Source organism: Diceros bicornis, chromosome 6, assembly GCF_020826845.1.
Source record: "Diceros bicornis minor isolate mBicDic1 chromosome 6, mDicBic1.mat.cur, whole genome shotgun sequence".
Taxonomy (NCBI): Eukaryota; Metazoa; Chordata; class Mammalia; order Perissodactyla; family Rhinocerotidae; genus Diceros; species Diceros bicornis.
The window spans coordinates 59,772,190-59,794,869 of record NC_080745.1 but is presented as its reverse complement, the minus strand read 5'-3'; the positions used below and the strand labels follow the sequence as shown (position 1 = coordinate 59,794,869).

Below are 22,680 nucleotides of genomic sequence, written 5' to 3'. Positions count from 1 at the left end.
GCCGCTGCCCTAGTCTTAGGGAAAGAGAAAAAGCAGTTTGGGTGGTAGGGAAATCTGTGAGTGGGGTTCTCCCGGGGGTTTGAGGCGTCGCGGCAGAGGCTGCTCGGCATTCTTCCTTTGGAGGGAAATAGGCAAGATCTAAAGACGGACAGAAGAGATAACTTTGTCCCTCATGTCTTTCCTATCACCCATCCGGTGGTTTTTTTCTCCTTCAGCTTAAAGGGATGCGAAAGAAGGGGGAAATAAACCTGAGTGATGAGCTACTGGGGCTCGGTGGTTAACGGCAGTCTGTGGAGTTTTGACAGTTAGTTAATTAGGCAATAAAAGGAGTAAGGAAAGGCCCAGGAACGATGAAGGTTAAACTGTAAGGAGGAAAGATGTTTAATTGATTTGTATATTGATGCCTGTTTGTCTGATCTTGTGAGAGCTTGTTAGAGGTTAAGATGACCTGCTCTAAGAAGGAGCTCCGCTTCTATGGGATACACTCATAGTTCTGATGCTAGGGGCCCCCGGAAGACAGAATTACCATCATCAGTATGTAGGTGAAGCAGGGAGCTCCTAACTCCACCTGTGGGCTCTGGCAAATACCGTGCCTGGTGACAGCATACTTAAACCACAGCCACCGCTTTCTGCGAGGTAAAGAAATTCTTTTGGGAACTAAATCTGCATGAACAAAATTGTGACATGAGAACTTTGTAATGCCTTGAATCCAAAACCAGTTCGTATTCAGGAAGGCTTATGACATTCTGACACCAGGGGCCACACTCACAGTTAAAGAATAGACAGCAGGCTCCATGTTGTCCAGGTCTCTTTCCAAGGGAGAAAACTTCTGATACATAGGACAGTTCTTGTCCCACAGAACTGGGGGTTTCAAAACATAACCACAGCCACCATTGGCCTCAAACATGGCAGCATTTAAATGCAAAGGGAGATCTGCAAAATAAACAAAGTCAATATTGCTTGTCACTTTGTCACTTAAATGTCATCTTATAAATTTACTTTAAAGTTCAAAAGAACTTTGTATTGATTTTCCCTAAGCTTAAGCATGAAGAAGAGATAACCATTCATTCATTCCATAGATTGACTGAGTGCCTACTATGTACCAGGGTTGTGTCAGGCACCGAGATGCAGCAGGTAACAAGACGTAAAGTCCCTGTCTCCACGGTGCTCACAGTCCACGGGATATGCCCAGTGCCCACTCTGGCCTAGGTTCTGCCACTTAAAAACTCCTCTTGCAAGTAAAAATTTACAACATGTATCCAAAAAAAAATCTTTGAAATACCTCATTTTGTACTGAATTTTAGAAAAGAATAATGGCATTTTCTTACCCCCAAAAGCCAAACCACGCAGACAACTGTATGACCAATTCTTGCTTTTTCAAATGTAAGATAAAATCTTAATAATCTAAAAAAGACTAGGAGACTAGCCAGAAGAACATATCTTTTCCTTAAAATCTCAACTTCAACCTATAAATTACAATACTTCTGCCTCTTTTTTTCATTGTAGTTAAATATGAAAGAAAAAATCGTTATCACATGTGATTCACATCATGTCCACAATCCCCTCCATCATCAACTCTGGAACCCTCACAGCGGCTTCCAGTCTTTTGTGGCCAGGTTTTATCTGGCACAGTGTTTTGATGAATGATTGGATTCCTGCACTGTTTTTGGGCTCTTACACACTCAAATGCTCCTCTGATGGCGCAAGTCTGTATGAAAAGTTGCCCAGATGAGCAAAAAGTTTATGAGACACACCTGACAAATGTTCCCTCTGACAGATTCCTTCCATGTGCACAGTGAACTCTGCTACATGGACCAACATCAAGGAAAAGTGTGGTAAGCACCACGGAGCAATGAGAATTTGGCCTCTACTTGTCTCGTGTGTAAAATTATTCCGTGTACGTGGGGTTGGCTGGGATCGTGTGCAGGAATTCCTAGGGTAAGATGTCTTAGACATATGAAAGTTCCTTGGGCCTCAGTCTGCTTATCTATAAAATTAGTGCACGGGACCCCATCTCTCAGGCCCCTTGCAGTCCCCATGTGACTGATTCAATGAGGCAAATTGTCTTGCCTGCAGTGGGAGAAAATTCTCTTCCCAGGCTACTCTGTGACAGAGTAACACAGACATGGGCTAGGATGGCGAAGAGAGTGAAGCAAACTAGCTCATGCAGAGTTGGTTAATGTGAAATGGATATGTATTACTAACAAAATTATAACAACTCACACCTACTACCCTCTTACTATGTACCAGGCCCCAGTCTAAGCACTTTATGTGCATTGGTGCCTCCCAATAACCCACGAGGTAAATTCTTTTAGTATTCTCATTTTTATAGATGAGGAAATTGAGGCACAAGAAATGAAAAAACCCAAGGCACACAGCTAGTAAGTGGTGGATGCTAGGGTTCAAACCCAGAAAGCCTGAGCCATAGTTTCCAATCTTAATTACTGAGCCATATACTGTACATGTCACAGAGATGTCACAAAGATCAATGAGATATTGTGGGAAAGTCCCTACCCCAGCATAAGGCACATAGAAGGTGCTCGATAATCACTAGCTATTAAATTATGATTATGATGTCAACACCCATTTGGGTTTGAAGTCTGATTTCATTAGCACTGTGTCTATCCTTGTAGCTTTCTAAAACTTTAAAGCACTTTTTCTTAACTAAAATCTCATTTGGTGATGCCACATGTAAAACAGATCCATGTAGAGCTGCTCAGTTTGGAATAAAGGTGGGACCTCAAATTTAGCCCTCCTATATTGTCAGATTTAGCCCTCCTACTGTCCCCCAGGGGTGGTCCCAGAACTTCATCTAGGGCTATAGTTTTGACCTCTGTTCTACCAAAGTGAAAGATTATGCATGAATCTATGTAACCCCATCACCTCTCTCCGTCAATGCATGTGATAGCAGATCAAGCATATCACTATCTTTATGGTCTTCTATTAATTCAAAAACCCTGTATTAAGTAGACACTATTCTCATAATAATTATCCCTATATTTTGGAGCTAGAAAAGTCATCACAAAAAGTGTGACAATCATTCAAGAAAGCATAATAAATAATAATAGGAGCTTTTCTTTTGACTGAGGGTGTATGTCTACATACTTGTAGGTCCTGGGACATGAGGCAGGAATCGTTCTGCCCCAGACAGAAAGGACTTTGAGGGACTGTTGCCAGCAATAACCTGGGTCTGCATACCAGGCTCACGTCAGTTTCCAAACTCAAGAGCTGGTCTTATTGAGTGTAGACATGGGCTACTCCTGCTTCCAGATCACTGCAGACCTTCTGGGAGTTGATGGAACCATTAGAAATCTTGGGAAGAGATGACCTTAAGTCCATGGACATCACTTTGGGGCATCAGGGTCCCCTGAAATTCAGGAAGTGGTAAGACACATGATCCATGGCACATATTTGGAGGCTACAGGGACATTGGGAAGGGGTTCTCTGTTATTTGGTTGGGATATTTTACGGAAAATCAATCACTCCCTAACCTGGGAATTCTTTTCAAAAATTAAAAAATGATTCCAATGTTGACTCTTATCTCTCTATTTGGACTTGCAATTCATAGAGAAGTACCTAGAAGAGATCTGGACCAAAAATCAAGAACTACAGGTTCAGATCGCAGTGGGGCTGAGAGGGACAATCTGTTTGAGCTTAGTGCAGCATACATTTATTGAGCATCAACTGTGTGCAATGTATTGACCAGGTTCTACACTCAGTTTGTGGAAATGAAGACCATTTTTACAGATGACCACACTGAAACTGCATGTAGCTTGTGCTTTGTCCAAGGGAGATGTTTAATCACTGCTTGCTACATCAACTCAAGAGAGGTTATATGGCAGCACTCCCTCCTGGGTTGAAAGATTATGCAGAGAAATTTGAGGATGAACCACACAACACAGCCGTCTGCCTCCCCTGAGCAGGGCAGCTTGAACATGCACTCCTGGCTGGATTTGGAAGAGAGGCAGAGGCTCTAGCGGTGAGTGGAGGTCAAGATGCAGGCTCAGTGTGTGCCTCTGGACTGCAGGGTGGCCCAAGGAGGGGCAATTCCCACGTCCCCTTCAGCTGTGGCTCTCTGCGCCACCAGTGGAGCCAGTGTGTCTGCACCGGCCTCGGCACTTCAGGAGAAAGGGCACATCCAAAACCAAATGCATTTCCATTTCCTTGAGAAAACCATTTTGCTAGTTATTTCAGTTTACTTAAAATATTTCAGTATCATAATAACCAAGGGCGCCAGCGGACACAGGGCTAAAGACAGAGCCAGAGATGTGAACCCACAAGTCACTTGGGACAGATTGAAAAGGAATTTTTACAACTTTGAAAATATTTCATTATTATTTCCACTTGTGAGTCCAAATCATACTGTTTCCATAACGTATCAAAAACACTTAATGACAGTTAACATTTGTGGAATGCTTTCTATGTGCCAGGCACTACGTCAAGTCTGGTACTTCACCTGCATTATCTTATTTAATTTCAATTGAAAGAAGCAAATGTAACAAGGGCAAAAAAACATGACTGTTATCTCTAACCACACGTCTGCAGGGTCAGCCACACGTGGGTGCTGTTGGCGCCAGTACCAGGTGGCCAGCTGATCCCAGAGCTCAGGCTGTGGTTGACCTTGGCTGGAGGCTGGGCTCTGCTGTGGCTGGTGGGTCAGCACGGTTAGTTAGGATCTGGTTCAGTTCACGTGAGTGGAATGGGAAGGCCGCTTGACTGTTCAAAGGAAAGACTGTGGTTTTTGAATGAGCTTCTAGGAAACATTCCTCATCTATTCTTTCTTCATCTTCTGCAGCTCCCCATCTCCCCCCATAACCAAGTGGAAACAAAAAGCTTTATCCTCTAAACTCCCAGAGTCCTCAAATTTATTATTATAAGCCATTTTGTGGCCTTGAGCAAATTAATTGCTCTGTGCCTTGGTTTGCTCGTCTGAGAAATAGGGATCATAAAGGTATCCCCCTCTTAGGGTTGTTGCGAAGATTAAGTGAGATGACAGGGGTCAAGAATTCTGCCCAGTGCCTGGCACACAGTGAGCATGCAATAAACAGTAGCTTTTACTCTGGACTTTTAGGCCTCATCAGTTACCCGTTATGAGAGTCTCATCGACAGTGGAGAAACACGAACTACCGTCTCTGCTCATGTAATTCACATACTTGTTTTCTTTGTGTTGGCTACTCTTGGAGCACTGACAGTTATTCTCCATTTCAATCTCAAAGGGATGAGAAGAAGCTAAAATGTTTTAACTTGCAAAGTATTTGGAGCGACACTACTTTCTGACTGCAAGAACAATAGTTTAGCGAGACTAAGCGGTGTTAGGAAATCTCTGCCCCAAAAGATCTTTAAAAACAAACCGCACACAGCCCTATCAAGAGCCGTCCTATGTTTAAAAAGTGCTGTAAAAAGGGGGCAGCAACAAGAGACTCTTAGGGAACCCTTCGAGGTTTTTTCTGTTGCCTTAACTCTGAAACGTCAAGGGCACAATTCAGTATCAAATTCACTTCTGTCTTCCGTCATCTGTATTTTTATCCTCACACATGGTGTGCCCCAGTCTGGAATCCTGGCCCTTTCAAAAAATGTGGTTTGTCGAACTACGTTTACTGAAATATAAGACGCCAAGGAGTGAGGTGAGGAGGCACCCTCTGGGTGGGGCAGGCCCATTACCATCTGTCTGGTAGTTGAGAGCCACGAGCTGTATCCCATGGAGCCAGAACATGAGGGGGTTGGGGTTGGAGGAGTCGATGCGAGTGGCAGCCGGGTAAGTCCTCAGCAGCTGGCAGGCGGTGTGCTGGATCAGTTTCTGAGAATACCTGCGGCACAGACGTTTGGCGGCATTTTCATTCAGCGATGAGATATGGTAACATTTGGGAGTTCTAATGATAGCGCTGAGGGACGTGGTTGGGTTGAGGGAGGAAGAAGATTCCTCCCAGGCCTGTCGCATTCCTTCATAGGAACCTAAACCCCCAAAAGATTAGCCTCAGATTAGTGCAGAAAACTTTAAATATTTTAGAAAGATAAACCCTGAACAACATCCCAGTAAGCAATCATAACACAGAACACATCAGAAAACATCGTGCGTGTTACTTGTGAGTGAGTCCACTACCTTGAAACAAAATGATAGCTGGTGAGTTTTCAAATGAGTATTGCAACACTAACTTGTTAAAAGCCTGAAAGTCCTTTGCCTTGGTATCTCATCAGTTCTGTGGACATATTTGCACAAAGATACAACAACACATGTACAACGGTGTTCATTCTAGCATTGTTTTTTTTTTTTTTTTTTATGAGGAAGATCAGCACTGAGCTAACATCTGATGCCAATCCTCCTCTTTTTTCTGAGGAAGATTGGCCCTGAGCTAACATCCATGCCCATCTTCCTCTGCTTTACATGGGATGCTGCCACAGCATGGCTCCACAAGCGGTGCGTTGGTGCATGCCCGGGATCCGAACTGGTGAACCCAGGCCGCCGCAGCTGAGCACACACACTTAACCGCTTGCACCACCGGGCCGGCCCCTCTAGCATTGTTTTTTATACCAAAAAAAAAAGAAAAAGAAAAAGAAAAGCAACAAAAAAACCCAGGAAGCAACCCAAACCTTCTACCAGTGAGGAAGTGGTTAAATAATCGACAATATATCCACACAATGGAGTACCATAGAGGCATTAAGGAGAACAAGGTAGATACACGTACAGAAAGCTATGTGAAAAGTTATAGCAAGTATAAAAGTTATACAAACATGCTGAGTTATATCCCATTTGGATTATCTTAAAAAAGATCTTACTTTTCTTGAACAAAACACAATAAACTTAACAGCAGTTACCTCCGGGGAGTAGAACTGGGACATTGAGAATGGAAAGGAATTTTAATAATACTCTGTATTGTTTGAGTTTTTAACTATGAGTATTTATTACTTTTATAATAAAAATCAGAAATAAAATGGATATATCTTCTGGAGTTATAATGGTGAAGAGTGCAGTTCCAGGAACCACTAAAATGTTCCAAGGTGGCTCCAATTTTTACTTTTGAGGCAAACACTGTTAGAATGTCTTCAGTGAAATACTATTTTTTAGGAAGTTAAAAGTGTAAACTCATAATTTTTTAAATGTTTATATCATGCAGATAATCTGAACATTCATGAAAATAAAAAAAGAATTAAAAAGTTCAAAGGAAGTGGTTAGACAGTAAAATATCAGAATCATCCAGCATGCAGAATCAAAGATACTGTCAGAAGGTGACTTTACTTTTTCCAGATGTTTTGTTAAGTGATGCTGTCTCCCCAGGGCTCATTCTGCCCGGATTGTTGCCAAAAATGGACTTCCTGCTTTTCCTTTCTTTTCCTCTGCTAGAGCCAGATGCATTTAGAGTTGACAGGCCTGTTCCCATAAAATGAAAATAAATAAGCCAAAAACTACAGGCAAGGGAACTCAACATTTTCCATCCCTGTTAATGTTTATTTTGAAATCCTACTACTCTCTTATAACCTAGTACAGAAGACCTAGTGGCATTTTTAGCACCGATAATAATAGCATTGTAGGCAATTATAGCACAGTTTTTATCTCTGTAGGCAAATGTGACAAGAAGTGCATGATTATGACAGAATGACGACAAAATCACACACACACCCACTTGATCGTGCACCAGAAAGATTTTGAACAATTACATGAAGAGAAAGTGCTGCTGTCAATATTAAATTATCAGGACCTAATTACTCAATTCGGAGAGAAGAAAGAATGGTGACGAGCCTGAGCGTTAGCATCATATTGTCTGGGTTCCATTCCTGTCAGTAGGAGCTTTGACTCAACATCTACCCTCTCTGTTCCTCAGTTTCCTTACCTACAAAATGGGTGTAATGATAGGAACTCACAGGGCTAGTCTGAGGATTAAATGGGAAATAAATTATGACGATAGTGATGTTTCATAGCTTCTTTTTCTCACTTCTAGTCCAACCACTCCCTGGATCCTTCCTGCCTGGCACAGTGCCTGGTGCATAGCAGGAACTTAATAGATACTTGCTGAATGAGGAAATGGATGCATACCACGCAGACCCGGCTCCCGCAGGAAGAGCCATTTAAAGGCACCAATGAAGCCAGAGTTGCCTCCAAACCATTCCCTCTGTCTACCATTGTACTATTAGAGAGTATTTCCTTCAGCTGAAGCAGCATTCAGGCAGTCCTTTTTGAGAAGAAAATACACCTTCTAAGAACACCATCAGAGAAGACAGGATAGTGTTTAACAAGAACGTAGAATTTGGGGTTTAAACCCTGTTCCTAGAGGTGCGACCTCACACAAGTTACTTAACCTCTGTGAACCACTCCTTCCTCATCTGCAAAAGAGTTGTGTTTAGGATTAAATGAGAGAATACTTAGTAGATTATCTTGTTCAGAGAAAGTGCTCAGTTCATAGCAGCTGTGGGGCTTCTAAATTTTTTTCTCTGAAGTATCTGAAACCACCAAGATGCACAAACTTGGACTAGTGAGTTCTCAAGCTTTAAGATTTTGTGTGAATTTTGCCCTCTACACAGTGATGTAACAACGGATTTTCTCTCAAGTAAAACCGAGGACGGGCCGGAGTGAGGGGCTGTGTTAAATTCTGGGAGACGCGTTCTGGCACGTGTCGACATCCCCAAGGGGTATGTGAGCCCTTCCATGAAGATCCTGGTTGTTCTCCTGGGGTGGGGTGAGGAAGCAAGAAAACGAGGGCCTGGTAATCAAGAAAGGGGAAGGAATCCGGAGATGCCCACAGAAGTAACAGAAGCAGCAACAAAGAACCTTCGTCTGCCCTGCTGGCCCATTTACCAATGACAACGACAATAATGACCATTTCCAGAGAGCCAACTGTTTTCTAGATAGTGTGCTAATTACATTACATACTTCACTGCTAATTTTTACAACAACCTCTTGAGTTAGGACTGTTACGTCTTGTTTACAGATAAGGAATGTGAAATGCAGAGAAGTTATATAACTGCCTAGTCAAGGTCACTGAGGAGTCAAGGCCACTGAAGCAGGTTTGTGATCTTGGGGAACTGACTTTACTTCTGGAGAAGATCATAACACATGATCTTCGTGGTGCCTCACTGCTCTGAAGATTTTTTTGCATATGGCTCCTTGGAAGGGACTTGGTGAAAGGTGAGATGAAACTGATAATGTAGCAAAATTAAAATCAATAGTGTAGCAAAATGAACATTTTATGATATTTTCCTCATGAGTATCAAAATAAATCATAATAACAATAAATATTTAGAAGGTATTATAACAATGATTCTGGCAACACAATTTAGTTATTCTGAGAAAGGAAATAAATTTGGGAAAGAAAAATGTAAGAAATTTCAGTTACTAAAAAAAATTAAAATATAGTACACCTATAAAGAATGTGTGCTATATAAACAGTTTTAAAAACCAGCATACTTGGAATTTTGAAAATAAGCCAAACAGCCCCACGCTTATCCTGTGCCTCATATCAGAAGCTGGACCAAATGACCTTTTGACTCTTTCAGAATTCTCTATCAGTACAGAAACTGTACCTTTCACAGTGACTTCAAATATCTTTGGGAACTTGTGCTCTTTATTTACTCAGTGCTTGAGAAGAAAAGATAAAGCCAGTGACACGGTTTGGGTATAGCTTCAGCTGAATTTATAAAGAACAAGAGATGTAGTGTGTGCTTCTTGAACGAGTAGTCCTCACATTTGTTCCCATGATGAAGGACGTGAAGGCCACGAGACTCTTTGACAGGAAGAGGATTCTATCCCATCATAAGAACAATTTCACTGCTGCAAATATGGTCATATTGTAATCATGTGACAGAAAGTCACAATCTGTGAAATCTAAATGGCTAGGTTCTTGCATTTCTTTGAAATCTTTGCTTGCTACTTATTCATTCATATCCTCCTCAACAGAATTTGCTAGCAGATAAGCAGTAGCAGCTGCCAAAAGTTTAAAAACAGTTTACAGGAGAAAACTTGAAATTGAGAAAGTTCCCTTTATGATTTTTTCCCTTTGGTGCGTGAAAAGACCACTACTACCTAGTTTTTTTAATACCCTATCACCTCTGTCCTGTTTGTAGGTCAGAGTGGGAGAAGTGGTGCTTAAGACAAGCCTCTGGAAGCCAGGATCTGTGTTCAGACCACCTTGAAAAAAATGAGAGTTAGTATTTTTTTTTTTTTTTTGTTCTTGCTTATACCTTTCTTTTCTTTTTTTGGGCAGGGGAAGATTAGCCCTGAGCTAACATCTGTTGCCAATTCTCCTCTTTTTGCTGAGGAAGGTTGGCCCTGGGCTAACATCTGTGCCCATCTTCCTCTACTTTGTACGTGGGACGCTGCCACAGCACGGCTTGAGAAGCGGTGCGTCGGTGCTCGCCCGGGGTTCTGAACCTGTGAACCCCGGGCTGCGCAGTGGAGCGCGCGCACTTAACTGCTATGCCACGGGGCCAGCCCTGAGGGTTGGTATTTTAACTCCTCTCTCCAGGCCAAGTTTATATACCCTGTTTACTGACATTTGGACAGATCCCCCAATTCCAGCAGCTTTCCTGTTCTCAGAAATCTTGTGCAAGGGAATCCTTTCTCTTAGTATGAGGTGATGAACTTTTCTTTTCTTTTTTTTTTTTGTGAGGAGATCAGCCCTGAGCTAACATCCGCCAATCCTCCTCTTTTTTTGCTGAGGAAGACGGCCCTGGGCTAACATCTGTGCCTATCTTCCTCCACTTTATATGGGACGCCGCCACAGCATGGCTTACCAAGTGGTGCGTCGGTGCGCGCCCGGGATCCGAACCAGCGAACCCCGGGCCGCCGCAGCGGAGTGCGCGCACTTAACTGCTTGCGCCACCGGGCCGGCCCCAATGAACTTTTCTGACTTCCATATATTTATGGGCTTTCTTGGTTGCCCTCTACCTTCTGCTGCCCCATCTGTGGAACACGTAATTGGATGAGCTCAATGAAGCAACCCCTAGCAAGAGAGGCAGGGTAGTGCAATGGTTAAGGGCAGGCAGGACTTTGGAGATAGACAGGCTTTGGAATTGTAGTTCTAACATTTATTAACTGATATGCACATTTTTGGGGAAGTGGTTTATCAGCATAAGTTCACTGTACTTTGTTGTTAGTGCTGTCGAGTTGATTCCGACTCCTAGAGACCTGGTGTACAGCAAAGCAGAACCTTGCCTGGTCTTTTGGGCCATCCTCTCATCTTCCAGCGCTATATCAGAAAATGCTCTGCTACTATTCATAGGGTTTTCATGACCAACTTTTTTGGAAGTCAGTGGCCATGTCCTTCTGTCTATTCTGTCTAGTCTAGAAGCTCCACTGAAACCTGTCCACTGTGGGTGACCCTGCTGATATTTGAAATACTGGTGTCATAGCTTTCAGCATGACACAGTATGACAATCAACAGATGGGTGGTGTGGTTCCCTGACCCGGAAACAAACCTGGATCACAGTGGTGAGAACTCTAAATCTTAACCGCTAGACCACCTTGTACTTTAGAAATGGCCAATTGGAGAAATCTCTCTCCCACTGAAATCCCGTCCTTGGTTTGGGTGGACCCTCGCTACCCAGCTCAGGGATGGGACATGTGCCATAGGCCCTAGACTGTCAGAGCACTGCATGCCCTTGGCCACAGTGATTGGTTCAGGGATGGGCAAGGGACCCAATGAAAAACAACGAAACTGCTGCTGAAAGTTCTGGAAGAGACTCTTACACTAAAGCTGAATCTGGAAACATGTAGTGCTAGCCTACTGCAGCCACCTTGCAACCACAAAGGGAATAGAGCCAACACAGTGGAGGCAGAGTGAGAAATGCGGAGAGAGAAAGCCCTGGATCAAGCTATACCTGAAACTTGTGTAACCCTTCATGTTTCAACACACGAGCCAATAAATTTCCTCTTTGCTTAAGTCAATTTCTGCTACTTTCAAGCAAAAGAGTCTTAACTGATGCACTCTGAAACCTTGGGCCAGTTACTTCATCTCTTTCAGACTTTGTTTTATTTAAAAATGGGGATAAATCCACCTACTTCATAGAATTATTAAAAAGTCAAGAAGATGATGTATGTAAAATATTTAGCACAAATCCTGGTACTTAAGTATTAAGTATTAATAAATTTTAGCTATTAGATTTTATGAATATTATCATCATCATTAACTATTTTGAAAATCATAATAAGATCTGGAAAATGAACATTTTATGGTATTTTCCTCATGACCATCAAAGCAAATTATAATAATAGTAAATATTTAGAAGGTATTGTAATCATGATTTCAGCAACACAATTTAGTTATTTTGAGAGCATTCACAATGCCCCATTAAATAAACAGCATATTTTTATTTTTCGGTATCTTTAAATGTTATAGATGATATTGCCTAGTCTTACCTGGAAATTTTACTGCTTGGCAATAGATGACGAGGTCAGAGAGCTCTGGTGCAATCTGTCTGCTTTCCTTTTTATTCTGAGGAAGATAAAATTCTTCTCCCAGTTCCATGTCATAAACCTATCAAGGGAAAAATGATACCAGTTTACATGGAAGGCATATGCCAGCCACCCCTGAATCCCCAAAGCTCTTTACCTGTTCCTCTCTCACGTGATTAGTGTGCTTCGCCCTCCTCTATATTTATCCATATACATGTCCTAACACCTATCCTAGAGCAAAAGCTTTCTGAGAGCGAGAGATGAGTCTAACTCATGCTTCACCTTCCCTGAGGGCATGGTTCAGTGCCTTAAATGTGGAACAGTCAATGCATATTTGTTGAATGAATAGATGATTGATTATGCATCTTCTGTGGCTCAAATTTTTGACATATTTTATTATTTTGTTCTCCAACAATGTCACTGCAACTATGTCTGTAGATTTGCTCAGAGTCTGCAAACTGTGAGGCACCTGAAGGTGGGGTTTGGGTATTTCATTTGTCTTTCTATTCTCAGTGTCATCCCTCTGTTAACACTTCACAAGCTGGGCCCTGTTTATCTTTTTGGTCATCCCAAACACCTTTGAAACTTCTAGCAATTCCGTGAACGTAGCAGGCTGTCTTCTGGGCCTGAATGCCCTGTTTTTGTCTGCTTGGCCAAATCTTCCTTTTCCACCATCATATTCCCTCACACTCAAATAACACTGTGTGATCACTGCTCTTTGTACTTATCCACAAGCACTCTTTACGTTTGTCTTCATCACTAAACCACCTCTGGTAGCACCTCAGTGCCTGCCCCACAGTACACCTTCAGTAGGTACTGTGGATGAATCAATGACTAACCCCCTACAAATGGCAGATGGGTGTCCCAAATCATCACCACGTGGGCTTTGGCATCTAAGGGAAAGAGAGGGGAAAGGTGAAGGCAAGGGATAGGGAGGGAGTGAAACTGACAAGAGTACCATGGTCCAAGCGCAATTTAACAGAAACTATTCACCTACCTTTCCTTTGTTGCAAACAGAGTTATCTGCTTTCTTTATCCTCTTGGGGATTTCTTCATTATACTCAAACTGAAGCTTGTCATTACATGATTTATTTTCAGGTCTGTCTTCCAGAATGTTGTCTGAAAATGAGTTGGCAGGCTTCAGTGAACAAGAACCAAATGCTTCACTTAAGGGCTACGTCTACATCATTGCAAGGATATTCAGACACTTGTGCTTATCTGTAAGACGGAGGCTCTAGCTACATGTTACCAAAATGATGGCTTGAAGTATAATTTTTAAAATTTGTTAAATGATGTGTTTATTTTTGATTGAATGGACTCATTTACCAGTAGTTTTGGTGCCATATACACATAATCTAAATGTGAAGGCACAATTCCAATCATCTGTATGAATGTGTCATGCAGATGATTGGAATTGTGCCAACATTATGGAAGATACCCTATGTCAAGAAGCTCTCAGCTCACAGGTTTGGGAAGGATTTGGTGGTTGAAGCACTTCTAAATGGTGCATACATGATTTAATCACTCTCACTTTAAAAGGAAGCTACTAGCTTCATTTACGTCTTGAAATGTCAAAACCAGGGGAAAAAAGACATTGTTATTTGTAATGCAGTTTTCACAATTATACTTAATTGGAAAGTAAAGTTTTCAGAATTGTTTATCAATTTATTAAGTGAAAATCTTAAGGATAGGAATTAAAATATATCTAAAAATATCTAAAAGATGACAGATAATCTTATACTTTGCTCTTATTTTGGTATTTCTATTCAAAATTACATTAAATGGGTTAGAGGTATATCATGATTACATTCTTTTAAAACGAAAAACAAAAAGCTCAATTCTCACTCCAGATTTACTATCTCATCACCACAAATACTTACACCAAAATTTCCTTATATCAAATCAGGGCATGCAGACTGCCAAGAAGTAAATGAGATCAATCATTTTATTACATTTTTATTCATATAAGTGTGGCAACTTCATGCTAATCAGGCCTAAGAAATTGGAAACAGAACACCGACATTCATGCAGTTAAAATGCCAGTTCAAATGGCTTTACCTTCCTGACTGTTAGGAGCAGGAGAAGCAGTAAGGACATCTGCTACAGAAAAACAGAATCAGAAAGGGATGAAAGTAAGGAAAATAAGACACAAAGCCAGATAAATTAAACTAAGGTACAAAGCAAAGCATAAATAACAACAGCTTAGATTATAAGGTAAATGAAACAAGAAATCTTCCATCAATGTAACATTTTGACTATTAAGGGACACAAGGGCTAGTAATAAAAGAAGTGCACACATTATTAATGTTAATCAGGCGGCCACATTCACGTTACATATTTGCAGTTACTGACTGTAATACTCCCAGTAATAGATTGTGTCAAATGCGTAGAAATTAATTCATTAGAATCATGCATTGTCATAGAATATGTCTATATTAAGTTGCAAATTGAAATCTGTGCTCTAGTGTACGTTCAAAGCTAGTCAAGAAAAAACAGCAAGGTTGTGAAAAAATTAATCCATATTTACTTAATGAAATGTAATTAAATATTCATTAAGAACTTGTTGGCCAAAAGGCAGAGTACCAGTTCCTGAAATACATAAGCCTCATTTGCAACTTCCTTTAGATTTTCTGGAAGTAACTTTGTGGCTAGAAATCATCACATTTTATAGCCAAAAGAGGCTTTAGACTAATTCTCTCATTTCATAGATGTGAAAACTGAGGACTAGAGCTTTCACAGAGATAAACTGGGACAGCCAGACTCGAGAGATGGGCTCTTAACCTGGGATGCCTGCGAGGGCTTCAGAAGGTCTGTGAAAACTCCTGAAATTTTATGTAAAAACTTGAGAGCATGTTTATTTCTCTGGTCGCAGCTTCCTACATCTCATCCTCAGAAGGACCCATCATTACAAGAAGCTTAGAAATCTGTGGGGTCCCTCTAAGAAGCTAGCAATGGTCCTACCCACAGCAGGTAGCTTTCTATTTTCTTCTCATCTCAGTTGCAGAAAGTGAAGATGGTACAGGGAAGCAGAGATGAGCAAGGCACCACAAACCACTACCAAAAGTGCAAGACTGAAAGGGCATTTAACAGTGGCATAAGGAAGCCTTAATACAACGAGCTCAAACGAGTCACAGCATAACAACAAGGTCTGTTTGGGACCAGCCAGTCAGAGGAATCTTCCAACGAAATGGGAAATAATCATGGGGTGGCAGTGGACTTAAGTCGTCATAGATCATAGATGATAGTGCTAGAAGAAGGGAGATCAGCCGACACGCAACAGAACCTTTTCGTTACACATCTAAGGGACCTAAGGCGTAGAGTGGTGACAGAACATTGCCCAAGGTCTCACAGTGCACTCGAGCAGAACCCGGTGGGGACCCTTTCCATGTATACCTTACCTTAGAACATGCGGGTTTTAAAAAAGCATGCAACTATCATAGAAATTCAGTGGAGTAGGGTTTAAATTTTACTCTCCTAACCGAAAATAAATCAGAAAGATACTTCCTCTACCTGTTCATTTTGTTATTTGCATATCAAAAATTCCTATAATAATACTACTAATAATTAAGAAAAGCCTTCTCCTTTCCTGTTCTCAAAAGTACAGAAGAAACACAGGAATACTTTATGATAGAGTGCGTTTATCTTCCAGTGTATTAACTTCTTACAGGGGCAAATGACATCTGGATTGATTGATTTCTTAAATGTGGTTTTCATTTCTTTCTTTTTTTTTGGGGGGGGGGAAGATTGGCCCTGTGCTAACATCTGTTGCCAATCTTCCCCTTTTTTCTTTTTTCTCCCCAAAGCCCCAGTACATAGTTGTGTATCATAGTTGTAGGGCTGTAGCTCTTCTATGTGGGACGCCACCTCAGCATGGCCTGATGAGTGGTGAGTAGGTCCACGCCTGGGATACGAACCGTCAAACCCCAGGCCACTGAAGCAGAGCGTGCGAACTTAACTGCTACACCAAGGGGCCGGCCCCTTCATTTCTTATCTGAATAAATTTGTTCTTCTATGGGACAACATCACCACGACTGTAGTAGAGATCCATAGGGAAGACTAAGTCAATACAAAAATATTCATATTCCCACAATGTTTCAGGAATAGGATACAAGAAATTATCATGACTCTTTTTCATTTTCTCCCCCTCTCTCTCTTTCCATTAGAGAATATGCCCCTTGTATTATCTCATGGGATTTCAGGTCAAGTAAATCGGCTTTTAGTTGATGGTATGAAGCAATCAACTATTACCAAGGATACATATTAAATGGACATAGACTAGTATTGTATTTGGGGGCAGAAAGAGACTGGACTGTAACTGCTGGCCACGATGGAGGCTCATGGAACTGAACGTGACTAGGAGAATCCTGGAGCGTGAGAGGAGGGTAGCTTGGCTGTCTTAATGCCAATAGTAAATGATTGCTGGTCTGAGCATATTTGCTTGTTATCAAAACAATTATCTTACACAGAAGTAATATTTTCTACATATGTAATGTTTAAGTAAATAGAAACTTTGGCATTTTTCATTACTACATTGTTTTCTTTCAGAAGTTGCCAAAATAAACAGACTATCATCAGCAATGGTACCTGAGAAGACATTTTGTAATCTATAACAAATGACACTAATTTAGTGCAAATGAAACACACCTGAAACCTAATTTTCATATAAGAAGAATCCTTCACCGGTAATCGGTAGATTACATCACTCATGTGACTTTTTGTATTGCACCATTAGCCATCACCCATATTTTGTCCCTTTGATGGGGCCAGAAGCAAATAAATGTCTGGTTGGCTTAGCAATGTGAGAGCCAGGGTAAGGAGGGAAGGGAAATGATGCTTCTTTCTTTTCCATACTCCTAGAGCAGAAGTGAACGCAGTGAAAGGAAGAAGCAAAGAGCACAGAAACGTGATGCTGCCCCCTGCAGGCGGTGCAGGAGAGGGAAAAGATTCAGCTACAGTCTACAATTCCTGCCAAGAGGATCAGCCACACTAGAAACTGACAGGTGAGAATGGGGTCTCTCGGCTGTAATTCCACCTCCTCCTCGAGAAACTCATTTACGATTGACCCTTGTATTGCATCCCACACCCTCCTCCTTCTTCTTTCCTTGGGTGGTGGCTGTAGTGGCTAACAGATCCCTTTCCTTGCTTGGGCCTCCTCACGAAGTGGCAGGATTCAGAAACTCTTGGATAATATTACTATAATCTGTATTGTTAGTCTATGGAGTGCCAGACATATTTTTGGAAAAAAAAAAAAAAAGACACCAATAAAACCAACAGAAAATCATCCAGGCACTTCCCTGTGCACAGCATAGGGTTCTGTTTCTCTTACCATCAGAGAGGGATTCATAGTCATAATCATATTCATCCTCTTCATCTTCCTCTTCCTCGTTATTAGTAGGTGGAGGGTTGGCATTCGCACCATTATAAGCTTGGGCTTGCATGGATGCTAACTGATGAGCCTGTAAGATAAATCAATAATTAAAGACTGCAGATGCTAAGCTTCTGAACTTCCATTTATAGCTTTCAAAATGATCACCTAATGTTTACTACAGTCATTAAAAGTGGCTTATCCTATTTTGATTCATTTGGGAAAGGAAAAAAAATCTAAATTCACTTGAAGTACAAGGTTAATACTTGGGCAAAAGTTAACACTCTTACAGGAGGAATCCCAGAGCTTTTAGAAACAATCTCAAGGAATTCGAGTGTGGTGCCCAGCCACCTGGCTTCCCTGGGGCAAACCCTCTGGGAGAAACCTTGGTGTTTCAGAGAACCACCACCAATCCCAAATGATGAAGGCGTGAATCGGTCCATCAATTTTGAAAAGTAAATCTCTGCTAGAAACAGTTTTTTTCCCTTTTTAAAATAATATCTAAAGGCCTCTGACCTTGAGAAAAATGTTAGAATCCCTATGGACACAGAGACCAAAAGAATAGTTGTTGGTTTAAATAAAGTTTTTCAACAGACTTTATCTGAACCATAAATCAGATTAACAAAATAGGCTTAGAAACTTCCAAAAACTTGATGTGTGCTGCCAGGGAGGTCACGTGCCTCTACATCTGACTAGAATTACTGTGATGGGACATCACAGGACACAAGAATAAATAGAGGTCTGGGAACCTCACATAAGGAAATAATCTGAAATATAGGAAAGGTTACTTGCGTGAATTAAAAACAGGAAACAATCTAAAAGTTCAACAATGGAGGAATGGAGTCAGTAAACTATGGTGTATCTGCTTGAGAGAATGAGACATGAAAAAATAATTCTGATATATATTTACTGAACAAAGGATACAGAATTGTGTATGTGTATACAATATTTGTACATGTAAATATATACATGTATACATGTAAATATATACAATTCTATAGCCGTTGTTCAGGATCTATATATCTCTCTGTCTATATATACTGACTGTAATAATATAAAATGACATGCATAAAAAAGCTAGATATTTGTTTGTTTGTTTGCTTTTGGTGAGGGAGATTGGCCCTGAGCTAACATCTGTGCCAGTCTTCCTCTATTTTGTATGTGGGATGCCACCACAGCATAGCTGGACAAGTGGTGTGTAGGTCTACGCCCGGGATCCAAACCCATGAACACCAGGCCACCAAAGTGGAGTGCGCAAACTTAACCGCTACGCCACCAGGCCGGCCCCAAGGCTAGATATTAAATGTCAATACAGCAGGGATTCTTGACCTGTTTTTGTGGTATAGACCCCTCTGGCAGTCTGATGAGGTAGGATCCCTTCTCAGAATGATGTTTTAAATACATAAAATAAAATATATAAGGTTACAAAGGAAAAAAAGAATGTTGAATACAGTTATCACATGTTGAAAAATTAAATTTGTGCTATAGGAATATATGTCTCTTCGTTAACACAGTAAAAAATATATAATGGTAGGTTGTAATGCTTTTGAAATAGTGATGAGCATAATTCTTGGAGCTATTAGCAACTACTGTGATATAATATGAAAAATCTGTGATTTCTATTGGTGAAAAAGACATAGGTACTGCCAACATTTCTGTGGTTTGTTCCCTACATTTATAATCAGAGGAAATGCTAAATTTCAGCTAGAGGTTAGCGAAAATGAAGATGTAATTTTTTCTCCATCTAAGTTCATGGACCCCCTGAATTCTATCTGTGGATATTACCAAGGTTAAGAATCCCTGTAATACAGGTTGTGTTTGGCCTTGGAACTACGTATGTTTTAAAATAGTCTATTCCCAGGCCGGCCCCCTGGCTTCGCGGTTAAGTGCGTGCGCTCCGCTACTGGAGGCCAGGGTTCGGATCCTGGGCGCGCACTGACGTGCCGCTTGTCCGGCCATGCTGAGGCCGTGTCCCACATACAGCAATTAGAAGGATGTGCAGCTATGACATACAACTATCTACTGGGGCTTTGGGGAAAAAAAAAAGGAAGGAGGAGGATTGGCAGTGGATGTTAGCTCAGAGCCGGTCTTCCTCAGCAAAAAGAGGAGGATTAGCATGGATGTTAGCTCAGGGCTGATCTTCCTCACAAAAAAATAAATAAATAAATAAAATAGTCTATTCCCTAAGCTGCCTGAAATGTGGTTATATTACCTTTATAATAAAAATGTGTATCTAAGGAAGATACAATTTAGGCTATATCTATATCCAGATACATATTTTACAATGCAGTCCACTCTAGATAACTGAATGATGTCTAGGCTGGGATTTCTCAAAGTGGGTTTTATGGAACACTATCTCCATGAGTGTTAATAGCTGTTATGTAAAAAATGACAATTACAGTAACCACAAAACACAATGGAAGTTTGGAAACAGCAGCTTAAACAAACTGAAACACATTTCTACTACAGAGTTTCACATAGCCTTCATTTAACACGCTCAAGGACAACATGATTCTTCAAAGATCTCCAGTGCAGCATTTCCCATGCTTATTGAACCCGGGAATTTTTATTTTTATTTTTTCAGAGTGTCTCATAGGATTAGCATTCTTCAAAACTTTGAGAAATCTGCTCTAGGCACAAATGAGTCACAAAAGCAAGTCTATTTGTCACGGATAAGAGAAAGGCCTTGACGCAGCAAGCATTCAAGGTAGAGCCAAGTGTCAAGGATGATGATGCAAGGAGCCTGGTAGGCCCACTGGCAGAAATGTGTGAGAATTGTATGGTAGGAGCGGTGCTATTCAAAGACCCAGAGACTAGCAACGTCAGAAGGTGGAGCGCCAAGGTCCGTTAGATGCTCAAATACTTCCACCAGTGCATGAAGTATGGGAGAGGTGGCCAAATGAACAGCCAAGAGCTGACATCCTTATTCTTTGCAATATCCTACTTTTTCTGCGGCAGAAAAACAGGACCCCAGCCCTTGAATAAAAGCAGTTTAGATATAGGTCAGGGGTTAGAGGGAGGGGTCAGATGAGGAGACTGGCTCAGATGGGTCTAGACAGGAGCCATGTCTTACTCTGCTCTGTTGCCCCAGCACCTAGCACAGTGCCTGTCATCTGGTGTGAATTGTGTGAATCTAGCAGGTTGGAATTCAGGAGACCAAGGTTGGAACACTGGACTTCTGGTGGGGTGTAGTTACAGGGCCTCTGTGAGAGCCTTAGCACTAGCCTGAGGCAGATGGAGGGCTTAAGAAATCCCGCTCTGAGTCAATCCATCCTTGCTAAGGGTGAGTTCCTAGCGTGGAAATGACCCAGGCCTTCTAAATGAGGGGTTGGGTCTGTGCACACTGGCTCTCTAGGCATTCATTCACTTGGTGTCGTGTGAACGCAGATCACTAGGTCCAGACCCACAACCTGCCACGCCACTAAGAGGCCTGCAGATACGATTGTCAGTACTCCCCAGAAATCATGGGGGTTGGAAGTGATCTTAAAAAACTGGAAATGGGATTACGTTGTCCCATTTTTCTAAAATGAGGAGGAGGTAAGTTGTAGAAATTATACGGTAGGAAGTGTCAAGGTGATACCCGACAAAATTTCAGCATGGATTATTAATTAGTTGGTTGTGAGAACACAGAAAAAGGGGCAGTTAGCAAGAGTTAGCATGAGTTTACTAAGAACAAATCTCCTACACAGTAACCTCATTAGACTTTTTGGATAAGGTAACTCACTTTGTGGGAAACAACAGATAAACAGTGTTTCTAAACTTCCATGATGACAAGAATTATTTTTAAATAAACAGATTACCAAGCCTTCCTTGTGGAAATTCTGATTTAGTTGGGTAGCTCTGGGACCTAAGAATCTATGTTTTTAAAAGTGCCCCAGTGATTCCCATCAATGTATTCTGACTTCTGTATTGCCTTTGAAAAGGTCTTTCCTGAAGGCCTGAATATGAATCCTAGCTCTGCCACTATGAGCTGGATGGCTTTGAGAAAGTTACATAAATGGCCAGACCTCAGTTTTCTATTCTATAAATAAAGAAGTTGAAGCAGAATGGAGAAATGCAGCCTGTGAGAGAGGAGAGCACCAGGCAGGGGTGCTCATACCTAAACTCCAGGGGGCTCTGTACGAAGGGCCACAGGGCTCTCCACTTGGCCGTCTGGCTCAAGGTCAACTTGGGATGAAGGCACAATTTGAAAAAATGCTAATAAATACACTGGATGACAGATGTTGAAATTCACAAAGAACTTGGTATGCTGCAATAACATAGCAAAACCAAAATGCGAGGCTCCTGCACACGAAAGGTTAAAACTAACTGTAAACCTGGAACAATGAAGAGACTAGACATAAGAACAGCCCATGTGAAAATAACTGAACTCTTTTCATTTTCCACAAACTCAACATGAGCCTGGTGTGTGCTACAGAATTTTAAAAGTGAGACTAGTCCTAGGCTGCATTAACTGAGGTATAAAGTTCAAATTAACAGAGGTGATGGTTTCACTGTCCTCGTGCTGTGAGACCCTGTCTGGAGCATTGGCTTCGTTCTGGAAATCATGTTTTAAGATTGACAAATTCAAGAATATCCACAAATTTAAGAATATCCAAAATATTCTTAATGGAAAGTGAAGAGTCTTAGCAGCCATGTCCTGTGAGGAACAGTTGACACAACAAGAATGTTTAGCTTGGAGAAGAGAAAAGCTGGTGGGAAGACACATGTTCGCTTTCTAGATATGCAGTTAGTCTGTGCAGAGGGAAGAAGCAGTGCCAAAGAGTAGGAGGACCAGGAAGGAAGATTTGGGCTCAACAGGAAGCAGACTTCTGTAACAACACGATCTATTCGTCAGTGGAATGGAGGCTGTATAAGTAACTGCAAATGACTGTGCCAAGAATGGGAAAGGCAACAGCTACGAGAACACTCAAACACATTTTGAAGGCCATAG

At 41.4% G+C, this 22,680-nt stretch overlaps 1 protein-coding gene across 2 annotated transcripts in view; it reads right to left on the bottom strand.

Moving 5' to 3' along the window:
- Positions 1 to 22,680, bottom strand: part of PLCE1 (phospholipase C epsilon 1) — a 323,176-nt gene that overhangs the window by 22,189 nt on the left and 278,307 nt on the right. For both annotated transcript variants that reach the window (XM_058543567.1, XM_058543568.1), the window contains exons 20-25: positions 17,709 to 17,838; positions 13,380 to 13,501; positions 12,347 to 12,464; positions 7,235 to 7,366; positions 5,662 to 5,952; positions 770 to 933 (exon numbers count right to left, since the gene is read on the bottom strand). In XM_058543567.1, coding sequence (XP_058399550.1) covers positions 770 to 933; positions 5,662 to 5,952; positions 7,235 to 7,366; positions 12,347 to 12,464; positions 13,380 to 13,501; positions 17,709 to 17,838 — 957 coding nt within the window. The remainder of the gene's footprint in view (positions 1 to 769; positions 934 to 5,661; positions 5,953 to 7,234; positions 7,367 to 12,346; positions 12,465 to 13,379; positions 13,502 to 17,708; positions 17,839 to 22,680) is intronic.